The following is a 14,464-nucleotide window of genomic DNA, read 5'->3' on the forward strand; positions in this document are numbered from 1 at the left end:
TCTACTTACTGTGATTGCACTCTGACTCAGGAAAAGCTCTAGACCCTGAGCCAATGATTAAAGGTTTTCCCAGCTAGATTCTTTGTTTTTCCTATGGGTGTTTTGCAACAAATGCAAAGGTAGAAGTGATTGAAATTTTTTTTCAGTATTTGTAGCACTTGGTGTCTTATTTAGTACTACCAACCAGCCTAATAATTTGATTATATCCTTACCTCCTTTTTGTGAGAAAATTAAGGCTTATATGGGTTAAGTAATACATCCATATTGACACAGCAGTAAATGATAGTTGTAAATTTACAGGTGATGATACTGTAGATAAAAGGTCATCTTATTTCTCACTGTATTCCTAGTATTTTTTAAACTCTTCTTGATCCTTTTTGGTTTGCATAAAAATTCTCCTGTTCTCCTTTTAAGATTGACATTTCAAAAGGTGAAATTATGTATAGTATAATATTACAAATGTGAAACTATATGTGGTATAATATTAAAAATGCTTTCTGAAGTTATAGTCCCAAAGAGTTTAATATCCTCTTTTTCCCACCTTTCTCTTTGAGGATAACTGATTTACATCAAGACTAAGAAGTCATTCTGCTTGGACCATATTCTATCATAACGAACATTTGATTGTCAGCTCTATCACAGCCACCTATCTCTTTCCCTTCCACTCAGTTATCCATGTATTCCCTCCAAAAGATTGAACCATCAAAGCCTACTTCATTGCTTCAGCAAATGTATTAATTTTTTGATAAATCTTTTTGGATCCTTAGGTAATTCTGATGTTTGCATCTTATGCCTCTGTTTTTCCTGCCCTCCTTCGTCATGATTTCAGTTTTCCTCTTTACTTTAGGCGAAGGCATGCAATCCACAGTAGTGACTCTACTTCATCTTCCTCTTCTGAAGATGAACAGCACTTTGAGAGACGGAGAAAAAGGAGCCGCAATAGAGCTATCAACAGGTAAGTCTTTTACTGATGCTTTTTAATACTATAAGCTATTTTTTTTTAAGTGGTGAGAAGGCTGAATAATTTGGGAGCAGATACAGCTTGACCAAATTTAAAATTTTGGGATACCTGGGTGGCTCAGTAAGTTAAGCATCCGGCTCTTGATTTCGGCTCAGGTCATGATCTCACAGTTCATGGGATCGAGCCCCACGTCAGGTCGACACTGACAGCACAGAGCCTGCTTGGGATGCTCTCTCTCCCTCTCTCTCTACCCCCCCACAATAAATAAACATGTAAAAATTTATACAAAAAGTTAATGTATAAATTAGAATGCCATCTTGTTTGAAACATCTGTATTTGAAACTTAAAATACATTAGAACATTTTCTTTTACAGCCATTGTATAGCTCAAATGGTGCTTGACAAACATGGACTTGAGGAAACTTGAAATTTTTTCACTTCAAATACATTTTTTTCTGTTTATAATAATTATAATAATACATCCTTATAGAACTCTTTAGGAAAATGGGTTTACTTATTTCATAACTTTTTGTAATATAAGTTCGTGTAAGTTCATATATAAGTTTATAGCAAGGATCATACCCATTTTACAGATGTGGTCAGGGGAGTGAAAAAATGCAGGGCTTGTATCCTAATAAAGTAATATTCTCATAGAGTAAAAACTGCATGGTGAAGCAATTAGAAACATAATAATTGAAGGGACGTGCAAACCAACCATTCTTTGTATCCTAAGCTCTATTCTTTTACCACATTAGCTCTGCCCTAGTATGGTAGCCACTAGTTACATGTGGCTATTAAGCACTTGAAATGTACCTAATCTGAATTGAGAAATATTGTAAAATTTTGTGAAAAAAAAAAAAAAACACATTATTGGTTTTCAAAGACTTAGTATAAGAAAGAATGTAAAATATCTCAGTTTTTTAAATATTTATTTTGCATATTGAGATGGTATGTTTTAGATATGTTGGGGTAAGCGAAATATATTATTACTTTTTCTTTGTTTAGTGTATCTAATAGAAAATTTTAAATTACATCTTTGACTTACATTTCATTACTGTTGGCAGCAGTGAGTTAGATCATCGAAAACCTGTATTACTTAGACTGATGTTTCTTTGCCTTCATTCATAGAAATGTACATCTAATCCTGTAGTTTCTATATCATGCAGTTATATTTCTATTAAGAATTATAACTTAGTGAGTTAGCGTCCAACTTCAGCTCATGTCATGATCTCACGGTTTGTGGGTTCAAGCCCTGTACCAGGCTCTGCACTGACAGCTCAGAGCCTGGAGCCTCCTTCACATTCTTTGTCTCCCTCTCTCTGCCCCTCCCCCACTCATGCTCTGTCGAAAATAAATAAATGTAAATAAATAAATAAATAAATAAATAAATAAATAAAGTTATTTGAGAAATACCTTTTAAAAAGCCACAATTGAAAACGTGTTCATCTTAGATTTCACAGTATAAATTCCTTGTGGAGTCTGGAGATACCAAGATTTGTCACTTGGGGTGAGTTTGGTGTGCTTTTACTTGTGTTTAGTTGTATTTCTTTTCTTAGGCATTCCAACGTGTCTTAACCTCTAACATAAGCAGTTTCCACTCTCCATCTATAAAACAAGCAGGTACTTCTAGGTGTATTTTTTATAATCTACTAGAACTGTTTTTGAAAGTAGTTAGGAAAGTAGTGATTCATTCTTGCTTGAGATGGTTGATGTGGATCCAAGGTGCTTGGTGGACTATGAATATTTTGCTGAGAGGTACTGTAGCAGAGTTATTGCAGGTCTGGAGACACTGCTTTGGTTTGAGTCCAGGAACTGACACTTAACCAGTTGTGACTTTGTGCATTTCAGTTAATCTTTTTGTGCCTCAGGTTTTTTTTTAAGGTTTATTTATTCATTTTGAGAGAGAGAGCATAAGCAGAGGAGGGGCAAAGAGAGAATCCCAAGCAGGCTCCATGCTGTCAGCATGTGGGGCTCAAACTCATGAACTGCGAGATGATGCCCTGAGCCAAAACCAAGAGTCAGAGCCACCCAGGCACCCCATCAGTTTTCTTTTAAAATACAAGAAATAATAGCTACTCAATAAATGACTGTTTTGAGGATTTCATGGACTATTACATATAAAGCACCTAAAACAGCCTGACAAGTGGTAAATACTTTGTATATGTTAAGCACAATCATTATAAAGTATATTGATACAGTCTGAATTGCTAACCATGAATTACTTTATGATGCTGTGGCATCTTGAACACTGGCACTTCATTTGACTGTATATCTCTGATAATAAAACTTCAGGTATAAATATTTCTAACATTAAAGTTCCCAACCTATAAAGAAAATGAAGTTGAAATACGTAATTTCACAGTTGCTGATTGAAATTTAACTTTTTAAATTTTTTAAATTATTTTTTATAATGTTCATTGATTAATTTTGAGAGAGAGAGAAAACAAACAGGGAAGAGGCAGAGACAGGGAGAGAGAATCCCAAGCAGGCCCCACGTTGCCAACATGGAGCCTGATGTGGGGGCTGAAACTCACAAACCACAAGTTCATGACCTGAGCTGAAACCAAGAGTCAGATGCTTAGCTGACTGTGCCACCCAAGTACCCCAACTTGTTTTTAAATTTTTAGGAAAAATGTCCATATTCTGACATAGAATTTGGGGGAGAAAGTGAACTGATAGGTGTTTTATTTTTATTTTATTTTTATTTATTTGTCTTTTTTTTTTTTTTTTTTTTTAAGAGAGAAAGAGAGCATGAGTGGTAGAGGGAGATAGAATCTTAAGTGGGCTCCATACCCAGAATGGAGCCCAAAGTGGGCTTGATCCCACAACCTTGAGGTCATGACCTGAGCCAAAATCAAGAGTTGGATGCTTGGGGTGCCTGGGTGGCTCAGTCGGTTAAGCGCCAGACTTCAGCTTAGGTCATGATCTTACAGTTCATGGGTTCAAGCCCCACATCAGCCTGGAGCCTGTTTTGGTTTCTGTGTCTCCCTCCCTCTCTCTCTCTCTGTCCCTCCCCTGTTCACCCTCTGTCTCTCTCTCTTTCTCTCAAAAATAAACAAACAAAAAAAAAAAGTTGAATGCTCAACTGAGCTACCCAACACCCTAATGGGTGTTTCTTTTTAATTTTTTAAAAATAGGTGCCTCCCACTAAATTTTCGGAAAGATGAATTAAAAGGAATTTATAAAGATAGAATGAAGATTGGAGCAAGTCTTGCAGATGTTGATCCAATGCAACTAGATTCTTCAGTGAGTACGATCTTGTATGCTTGAACTTAAATACTGTTTTAATTTAGTTTTAAAGTTTAACCAATTTTTCTTTAAATCCGAAACTTTACAGACTTTTTCAGGCTACAACTAAAATGCTGTTACTCAGTTGGCTGTGTATAGGTTGAGCCTAGTATAGAAATGGAGTGATATTTTAATTTTGATTCCAAATCTGAGAATGTCCATGTTTCCCTTCCATTATCAGGTACGATTTGATAGCATTGGTGGCCTGTCTAATCATATTGCAGCTCTAAAAGAGATGGTGGTGTTTCCATTACTTTATCCAGAAGTCTTTGAAAAATTCAAAATTCAACCTCCAAGGTAATTTAATAATTTTATTTTAGCCAAAATGTGGGCTGTGCTACTGTTGTCCAGAAAGATAACATTTCTCCATTGAAATTTTTTAGGTCTACAGTAATGTATTGTGCTTTTCTGGGTACTTCGAATATTTTTACTTTTCTAATATTTAACTTGAAAAATGGTTTCAAAATTGATCCTCACGAAAAGAAAAATAATTTCCAATGCTTTTCATATATTTACTGAAATTTCTCCTATACTTTTTAGTTTTTTCTTTCACTTTTACAATTTTGTTTCAGGTCTGTATCAAAGTAATATATGTACATACTTTTAATACTTTTTAAAGTTTTGTTTAAGAGAGAGCGCGCAATCGGGGGAGGGATGGAGAGAGAGAGAATCCCAAGCAGGATCCGTGCTGGCGGCATAGAGCCCAATCTCATGAACCATGAGATCATGACCAGAACCCAGATCAAGAGTCGGATACTTAACCGACTGAGCCACCTAGGCGCCCCATACATAATTTTAAGTCACATAAGTACTGTAAGTCTTACAAAGGAAAAAATGGTAGTGGGAGTAGTCCTCCCTCTACTCTTCCTCCTCCAGTTCAATTCCCACTTTCCAGAGCCAACTGTTTTCAACTCCGTTAGCTATTAGGTATTTACCTATATAGATTTAAATAATATGCTTATACTGTAATTTTTGTTTTTTTCTGTTTTAGAATTCTGTGGGCTTCTAACATGAATAGTGACTATTTGGTTCTTTTGCCTTCCCCACTCTCCATATATACACATTTTTTTCCTGTCCTCATATACTCCCAGTAGCTTCTTTATGCACAAATATAAGTGTTGAATCAATTTTCAGTGTGTGCTTTATGATTATGTAAATGTAAATGTTTTTTTTACAGCTGAGCCATATATAGTATATCATGACTATTCTCTTTTTTACAACCCTGCTCTTTCCCCTCAGCGTTAATACTCTTTGCCTGTGGGTGAGGGTTTTTTTTTTTTGCTCTTTATAGAGTTTTTAAAATAATTTTATATGTGCTTATCAGTTCATCCACAGAGTTTGCTAGAGAGAAAACTCTTCAGTATAGTTAAACATACCAAATAATTTATTGACTCCTCATTTTTCTAGACACATCTTGTTGGAGCTTTTGTTCTCTTGCTTCCATCCATACGGGTTATTCTTAGTCTTGTAGCACAACTAAACTTTGGGATTTCTCATCACCATCAATGAGATTTCCTTTATGTATCTTTTAGTGCTGGATTCCTTGCTTCCTGGATTCAACTAAGACCCCTTTTTTAGTATTAGTATTATTTTTAAGATTTTTAAAAAATTATTTTTAATTTACATACCCAACATGGGGCTCAAAACCACAAACTCAAGATCAAGAGTTTCATGCTCCACCAACTGAGCCAACCAGGTGCCCTACGACCTTTTTTTACAGCTGTGTTTTGATGGAGTGCAATCTGGGAATATCTTAAGAAAAAAGAGTGCACAAGAGGTTATTTTTATTTTCTTTTTGAGGATGGTCATGTAACCACACTCTGCTGATGCATCTTTTTCCCCTCCTGCTTTCATTGTGCTATTGTATGCCTTTACGGTCTGGAAAAATGTCTGGTTTGTGGGAAGGTTTTTTTGTATCACTTCTTCAATAATTTCTGCTCCATTTTTCCTTTTCCCTCAATTCATGTCAGTTGATTGTTGGACTTTCTAGATTAATGTACTTTTCTTTTTCTTTCTTGTTTTCAGCCCTCTTGATCTTAGGGGCTTTCTGTGTCTAGTGATCCTTGGCTTTCTGTTAATATTTAATTTATTTTTAAAAGCTTACTAGTAGGGCTTGTTAATTTGTAGGCCTCACCTTAGGGTGATTGGTGGATGGTGATTTTTTTTTTTTAACTTTTTATTTATTTTTGAGAGAGACCGAGTGTGAGTGGGGGAGAGGGAGACAAAAGCAGGCTCCAGGCTTTGTGCTGTCAGCACAGCTGGGACCCATGAGCCATGATATCATGACCTAAGTTGAAGTTGGAGGCTTAACCCACTGAGCCATCCAGGCACCCCCATGGATGCTGATTGATGCTGATTCTTTTACCAGAAGTCCTCAAAGTCAGTATCTAGTCGGGCCTTTTTTCCCCCCAGAGACAAATCCTCCAGCTTTCTCTTGGAAGCTTATGAGCTTGGCTGCCAGAATTTTAGCAGTAGGCCTGAGCAAAGGTTAGTAGTCTCCTCTTCAGTATGGAGTTTTTAACTTAATTTCTGCAGCATCTCATCTTGTGCAATACCAGAAAGTAAACTATCCAAGCAAGTTGCCTGTGTGGAGTAGTAAAAGGGATCAGGGTGGTCTCAATGATTTTTTGTTTGTTTGTTTTTAGTTTATTTGTTTTGAGAGAGCGCGTGAGGGAGGGGCAGAGAGAGAGAGGGAGACCGTGAATCCCAAACAGGCACCACGCTGTTAGTGTGGAGCCCAACTTGGGGCTTGATCTCATGAACCATGATATCATGACCTGAGCCAAAATCAAGAGTCAGATGCTTAACGGACTGAGGCACCCAGGGCCCCAATTTTGGTCCTTTTCTTTCTAGTGTTTATATCTCACTTATTAACCCATTTTTTAAAATTTAAAGTTAGTGAACATACAGTGTAGTCTTGGCTTCAGGAGTAGAAGCCAGTGATTCGTCTCTTACATAAGACACCCAGTGTTCATCTCAAAAAATGCCCTTCTTAATGCCCATCACCTGTTTACCCACATTCCCCCACCCTTTTATAAACCCTAGTCCTTGATTCCTTTTTCCTTGTGCAACTTTTCCTGAATCACCTGTATAGAAATGTTAATTTAAGTACACCTTTTTAGATTGGTAAGCTTTGTTACTTTTCCATTATAAAAGTTATGTAGCATACATCGATCACAGTTACACATTGGTGAATTAAAAACAATTTTTTTAACTAGAAAGATACTGATATTAAATAATAGCATTTGCTTTCTAGAAGAAGCATTGGAAGCACCTAGAGTAATTTAGTAAGTGGGAAGAGGGGTGCCATTGTGACTTAGCTTGTTCCTCAGTTTTCCCTCTTTAACCCCTTCTGCAGCTTCCTTGTTGGTGCTTGGACAGGGGACTCACCATTGAGGTGGCCAAGCTGTCAGGAGGGGCCTGAGTGGTCATTTCAGGGACCCAAGATTGTCTGAAGTCACCGTGAAAATGGTGGAAAATTCATCATTGCCATTGCCACAGAGAGTGATTTATGGCTTTTTTCTTTTCTTAAGCTCCCAATTTGGCTTCATACTATATTTTGTGTGGGCTTTTATTCCTGAATATCGAGTAAACTCCTTAGGTTTAACCTGTTGGCCTCAAAAATACAGGGCAGTCGCGTTGCCTGTCTGCCTCCTCATTACTATAGTTATATACTCTTATTTAGAGTACCTCATGATATCATGAGTACCTCTCTCCACTCCATTCATACAATTATAAATAACTGTGCTAAAAATCAACAGCAGAACAAATACCAAGAAGAAGCTATCCCAGCATTAAATGCGGATATTCCTATTAGAGAAGTAAACCAAATGTTCTCCTTGCAGCCAAAGAACTTTATGCCAAAAACTGAATTGTATTTAGACTAACATCAAGCATTTATTGTAAGTTTTTGACATAGTAATTTTGACCATATTTTTCCTTTTACTGATACCTGATATTGAAATGTAAAAAAAAGTAAGTCAAGGGGCGCCTGGGTTGCTCAGTTTGTTGAGCATCTGACTCTTGATTTCAGCTTAGGTCATAATCTCACAGTTTCATGTGTTTGAGCCCCACATCAGGCTTTGTGCTGGCAGCATGGAGCCTGCCTGGGATTCTCTCTCTCCCTCTCTTTCTGCTCCTCCCCTGCTCTCCCTCCCTCTCAAAATAAATAAATAAACCTTAAAAAGTAAGTCCATAGGTCATGATCCCTCACTTCGGGGGTTCGGATCCCACATCATGTGCTGACATCACAGAGTCTGCTTGGGATTTTCTCTCTCTCTCCCTGTCTCTCTGCCCCTTCCATTCTCTTTCTCTGTCTCTCAAAATAAATAAACTTTAAAAAAAAAAGTAAGTCGAACTTCTCTTAGATTAAGTTCCATTAATATTATAAATGCTCTCAAATATTAGTTATTAATGGAATAAAATACTGCATTACTGTAAAAAAAAGTAATTTAGTAAATTTGAAAAAAACAACTCTCCCGATGTTTTCTCATTTCTCCTTCCTTACAACAAACATTTCCCCTTATAATAAATTTATAATTGTATTAACCTGCTGTTTTCATGTGGTTCTCTTTCTGTTTTAATAGCTGAATAATATACCATAATGTGGATGTATCATTTTTTAAATCAATTCTGCTATTGCTGACTATGTAGATTTTTTTTATTATTGTCACAAATGTTAATATGAATATCTCATTGCTTCCTCTTTGTATGAATCCTCAATTACCTCTTAAGATACAGCCTCACAAATAACATTGTTAGCTCAGTACACACATTCTTAAATTCTTTTCCTGCCTTTGTTTTTGTATGTTGAAATTTTCATTTATTTATTCCATTTGTTTGGTGTTTAAACAGTTGCTTTGTTTTTTTTCTCTCTGCATTTGATCATGTCAATTTCTTACTATTTTTTATATTTTATTCTTTTTTACTGTTTATTTTTGAGACAGAGTGTATGTGTGCACATGCTCACAAGGGGTAGAGAGGGAGAGAGAATCTCAAGCAGGCTCCACGCTCAGCTCGAAGCCCAGTGGGAGATTTGATCTCACAACCACAAGTTCACAACCTGAGCCAATGTCAATAGATGCTGAACCAACTGAGCCACCCAGGCACCCCTCTTTTATATTTTATTCTTAACTTCTAATAGATTTAATCCATCACGTGAAATTTTTCCCACCATTTCTGCTTTTTTGGAATCTTTTTTTTTTTTAAATTTTTTTTTTTTTAACGTTTATTTATTTTTTTTGAGACAGAGACAGAGCATGAACAGGGGAGGTTCAGAGAGAGAGGGAGACACAGAATCTGAAACAGGCTCCAGGCTCTGAGCAGTCAGCACAGAGCCTGACGCAGGGCTCGAACTCACATACCACGAGATCGTGACCTGAGCTGTAGTCGGACGCTTAACCGACTGAGCCACCCAGGCGCCCCCTGCTTTTCTGGAATCTTAATGTTTCTTTTCTTTCTTTTTTTAATTTATGTATTTATTTTTTTTTAACTTGTTTTGTTTTTTATTCTTTTTAATTTACATCCAAATTAGCATATAGTGCAACGATGATTTCAGGAGTAGATTCCTTAGTGCCCTTTACCCATTTAGCCCGTCCCCCCTCCCACAACTCCTCCCATAACCCTCAGTTTGTTCTTCATATTTATGAGTCTCTTCTGTTTTGTCCCCCTCCCTGTTTTTATATTATTTTTCCCTTCCCTTATGTTCATCTGTTTTGTTTCTTAAGGTCCTCATGTGAGTGAAGTCCTGTGATTTTTGTCTTTCTCTGACTAATTTCTCTTAGCATAATACCCTCCAATTCCATCCACATAGTTGCAAATGGCAAGATTTCATTCTTTTTGATTGCCGAGTAATACTCCATTATATATATATACTACATCTTCTTTATCCATTCATCCATCGATGGGCATTTGGGCTCTTTCCATACTTTGGCTATTGTTGATAGTGCTGCTATAATCATGGGGGTGCATGTGTCCTTCAAAACAGCACGCCTATATCCCTTGGATAAATACCTACTAGTGCAATTGCTGGGTTGTAGGGTAGTTCTATTTTTAATTTTTTTTTATTTTTAAAAAAAAATTTTTTTTTCAACGTTTTTTATTTATTTTTGGGACAGAGAGAGACAGAGCATGAACGGGGGAGGGGCAGAGAGAGAGGGAGACACAGAATCGGAAACAGGCTCCAGGCTCTGAGCCATCAGCCCAGAGCCCGACGCGGGGTTCGAACTCACGGACCGCGAGATCGTGACCTGGCTGAAGTCGGACGCTTAACCGACTGCGCCACCCAGGCACCCCTCTATTTTTAATTTTTTGAGGAACCTCCATCTTGTTTTCCAGAGTGGCTGCACCAGCTTGCATTGCCACCAACAATGCAAAAGAGATTCTCTTTCTCTGCATCCTCGCCAACATATGTTGTCTGAGTTGTTAATGTTAGCCATTCTGACAGGTGTAAGGTGGTATCTCATTGTGGTTTTGATTTGTATTTCCCTGATGATGAGTGATGGTGAGCATTTTTTCATGTGTCGGTTGGCCATCTGGATGTCTTCTTTGGAGAAGTGTCTATTCATGTCTTTTGCCCATTTCTTCACTGGAATCTTTGTTTTTTGGGTGTTGAGTTGATCAGTTCTCTATAGATTTTGGATACTAACCCTTTATTTGATATGTCATTTGCAAATATCTTCTCTCATTTTGTCGGTTGCCTTTTAGTTTTGCTGATTGTTTCCTTTGCTGTGCAGAAGCTTTTTATTTTGATGAGGTCCCAGTAGTTCATTTTTGCTTTTGTTTCCCTTGCCTCTGGAGACGTTCGATAAGAAGTTGCTGCGGTCAAGATCGAAGAGATTTTTGCCTGCTTTCTCTGCAAGGATTTTGATGGCTTCTTGTCTTACATTGAGGTCTTTCATCCATTTTGAGTTTATTTTTGTGTGTGGTATAAGAAAGTGGTCCAGGTTCATTCTTCTGCATGTCGCTGTCCAGTTTTCCCAGCACCATTTGCTAAAGAGACTGTCTTTATTCCATTGGATATTCTTTTCCTGCTTTATCAAAGATTAGTTGGCCTTATGTTTGTGGGTCCGTTTCTGGGTTCTCTTTCTGTTCCATTGATCTGAGTGTCTGTTCTTGTGCCAGTACCATACTGTCTTGATGATTACAGCTTTGTAGTATAGCTTGAAGTCTGGAATTGTGATGCCTCCTGCTTTGGTTTTCTTTTTTAAGATTCCTTTGGCTATTCGGGGTCTTTTCTGATTCCATACAAATTTTAGGATTATTTGTTCTAGCTCTGTGAAGAATGCTGGTGTTATTTTGATAGGGATTGCATTGAATATGTAGATTGCTTTGGGTAGTATCGACATTTTAACAATATTTGTTCTTCCTATCCAGGAGTATGGAAATCTTTTTTCATTTTTTTGTGTCTTCAATTTCTTTCATAAGCTTTCTGTAGTTTTCAGTGTATAGATTTTTCACCTCATTAGTTAGATTTATTTCTAGATATTTTATGGGTTTTGGTGTAACTGCAAATGGGATCAATTCCTTGATTTCTCTTTCTGTCGCTTCATTGTTGGTGTATTAGGAATGCAACTGATTTCTGTGCGTTGATTTTATATCCTGCACCTTTGCTGAATTCATGAATCAATTCTAGCAGTTTTTTTGTGAAATCTTTTGGGTTTTCCATATAGAGTATCATGTCATCTGCAAAGAGTGAAAGTTTGACCTCCTCCTGGCTGATTTGGATGCCTTTTATTTCTCTGGGTTGTCTGAGTGCAGAGGCTAAGACTTCCAATACTATGTTGAATAACAGTGGCGAAAGCGGACATCCCTGTCTTGTTCCTGACCTTAGGGGTAAAGCTGTCAGTTTTTCCCCATTGAGGATGATATTAGCGTTGGGTCGTTCATATATGGCTTTTATCCTTAGTGTTTCTTTTCAAGAGCAGTTATATGGTGATCTGAAATTGATTATTTCATGTTACTTTGGTAGCACTTAATCCATGACATGTTCTATTTCTATATACTTTTTACATTTCTAACAAGAATTATGAGTATAGAGGTGCCTGGGTGGGTCATTTAAGTGTCCAACTTCAGCTCAGATCATGATCTCGCAGTTCACAAGTTTGGGCCCCATATCAGGCTCTGTGCTGACAGCTCAGAGCCTGGAGCCTGCTTCAGATTCTTTGTCTCCCTCTCTTTCTGCCCCTCCCCCATTACACTCTGTCTCTTTCTCTCAAAAATAAATACTAAAAATAAATGTTGAAAAAAGAGTTATGGATATAGCCCATTTTTTTAAGAATTCTATTCTAAGAGCAATGAATAACTTTAGAAATAAATGAAAAATTATAGATTACCCCATGACAGTGATGTCACCAAGAATGATGTCAAATTATTTACATTGTCCTAATCTCTACCAGCTAAACACCACAATTATTTCTTAAAGCTCTCTCTTTTTTACTTTACTTTCTCTTCTGTTCATTCCCAACGTGTTTTCTTGCACAACTTTTGGTGTTGTGTTACTGACGCTGAGACCAAAGGTTGTAGATGAAATGTATTCTTTCCCTTGATATGTCACAAAAGTAAACTATCAAGTCTTTTTAAGCTTGACTTCTATGCAAGATAAAGTAATATGATGGGCATGATGAATGACTAAAAGAAAATTTATTTTGGGGCATCTGGGTGGCTCAGTTAAGTACTGACTCTTGATATTAGCTTGGGTCATAATTGAGCCCCATGTGGGGCTCTGTGCTGAGCATGGAGCTGGTTTGGGATTCTGTCCCTTTGCTCCTACCCTGCTCACACACGTGCATGTGCTCTCTTAAAATAAATAAATAAATTTTTTAAAAAGAAAATGTTTCAAATAAAGGGTTTTATTTAGTTTCAGTATTAATTTTGTAGTATCAGTATTAATTTTCAGGTTTTAAGTTGTGCTTTGTGGATTGAAACAATAGTTGTCTTACTTTATTCACTAATTTGTATTCATGAAATTGGTTTCTAATTTAGTTTAAAGAGTCTACTTTTTAATGTAGTACTAAAATAACACTTATTCTTCTATAGAGGTTGTTTGTTTTATGGCCCACCTGGAACTGGAAAAACTATGGTTGCTAGAGCACTTGCCAATGAGTGCAGTCAAGGGGATAAAAGAGTAGCATTCTTCATGAGGAAAGGTGCTGATTGTCTGAGTAAATGGGTCGGAGAGTCTGAAAGACAGCTACGATTGCTATTTGATCAGGTATGATATTAAAATTTCGCTATATAGATCTGTAATCAATGCGGGTGTAAGTATGTAAGGATTAGATAGGTGTGGCATTTAATCACTTTTCAGAAAAATTAGACCAAATATTCTTTATTAAGATAATACTGACTTATGATAGTTTTATAGGAAGAAGAGAAAGGAATAATAAGATCTAAGTTCTTTGGAGTCTTATGTCTCATATCCAGAGAGAGGCTGGTAGTCTCATACTTAACAGTAGTGAGTTATGTCTCAGTATGTGAGTTGAAGATTAGTTCTGCCCTAGAGTAGCTTTCAATTTCATATCCCAGATTGTATTGACAGCACATTGTAAGATAATACATTCTGATCTACTAAGGCATATTGCTGCAGATGCTTTTAAATCTCTTTATAGAACACACTGAGTTTCTTTAACTTAACTGAAATAGACTTTAAAAAAAAATATATGGCATCTTGCTAAGTGTTTTCCCATCCTGACATGGAGGAAGGCTATGTCATTGTCTTCTGTTCTTTGTCTTGTTTTAGCAGTTGATTTTAAATATATATTTTGTGTGTCCCAATAACTATAGCTATATGAAACCCAAGGTGTATGACCAGTGGAGTATGTATTTTGAATAATTCCAATGGAGAATGCAAAAAAATTAAATTGTTTGCATTATATTTTTGGATATGTAAGTTCTTAAGATATAGTTCTTAGATTTATGTTTAGATTTACAAATTAGAAATTAATTCTCCTAAGCAAGTTAGAATGAAAACAGATTAAAATGGTTCATATTAAGTCTATATATTTGAAGTTTTTCATATTAACATGCAACCACTGGACCTGCTTTCTAGGCTTATCAGATGCGCCCATCCATTATTTTTTTTGATGAAATTGATGGTCTGGCTCCTGTACGATCCAGCAGGCAAGATCAGATTCACAGGTAAAATTTGTTTAATAGCACTTCTGTCTTTCTTCCTGTATTTTGAGCTGTACTGATACTGCATAAGGGATAGAATATTAAA

General features: G+C 36.6%; 1 protein-coding gene and 1 pseudogene across 2 annotated transcripts in view; both read left to right on the plus strand.

Moving 5' to 3' along the window:
* Positions 1-14,464, plus strand: part of ATAD2 (ATPase family AAA domain containing 2) — a 68,493-nt gene that overhangs the window by 25,592 nt on the left and 28,437 nt on the right. For both annotated transcript variants that reach the window (XM_030304007.2, XM_030304008.1), the window contains exons 9-13: positions 848-955; positions 4,098-4,206; positions 4,430-4,545; positions 13,285-13,459; positions 14,294-14,382. In XM_030304007.2, coding sequence (XP_030159867.1) covers positions 848-955; positions 4,098-4,206; positions 4,430-4,545; positions 13,285-13,459; positions 14,294-14,382 — 597 coding nt within the window. The remainder of the gene's footprint in view (positions 1-847; positions 956-4,097; positions 4,207-4,429; positions 4,546-13,284; positions 13,460-14,293; positions 14,383-14,464) is intronic.
* LOC115506138 lies at positions 7,717-8,119 on the plus strand (annotated as a pseudogene).

Source organism: Lynx canadensis, chromosome F2, assembly GCF_007474595.2.
Source record: "Lynx canadensis isolate LIC74 chromosome F2, mLynCan4.pri.v2, whole genome shotgun sequence".
Classification (NCBI taxonomy): Eukaryota; Metazoa; Chordata; class Mammalia; order Carnivora; family Felidae; genus Lynx; species Lynx canadensis.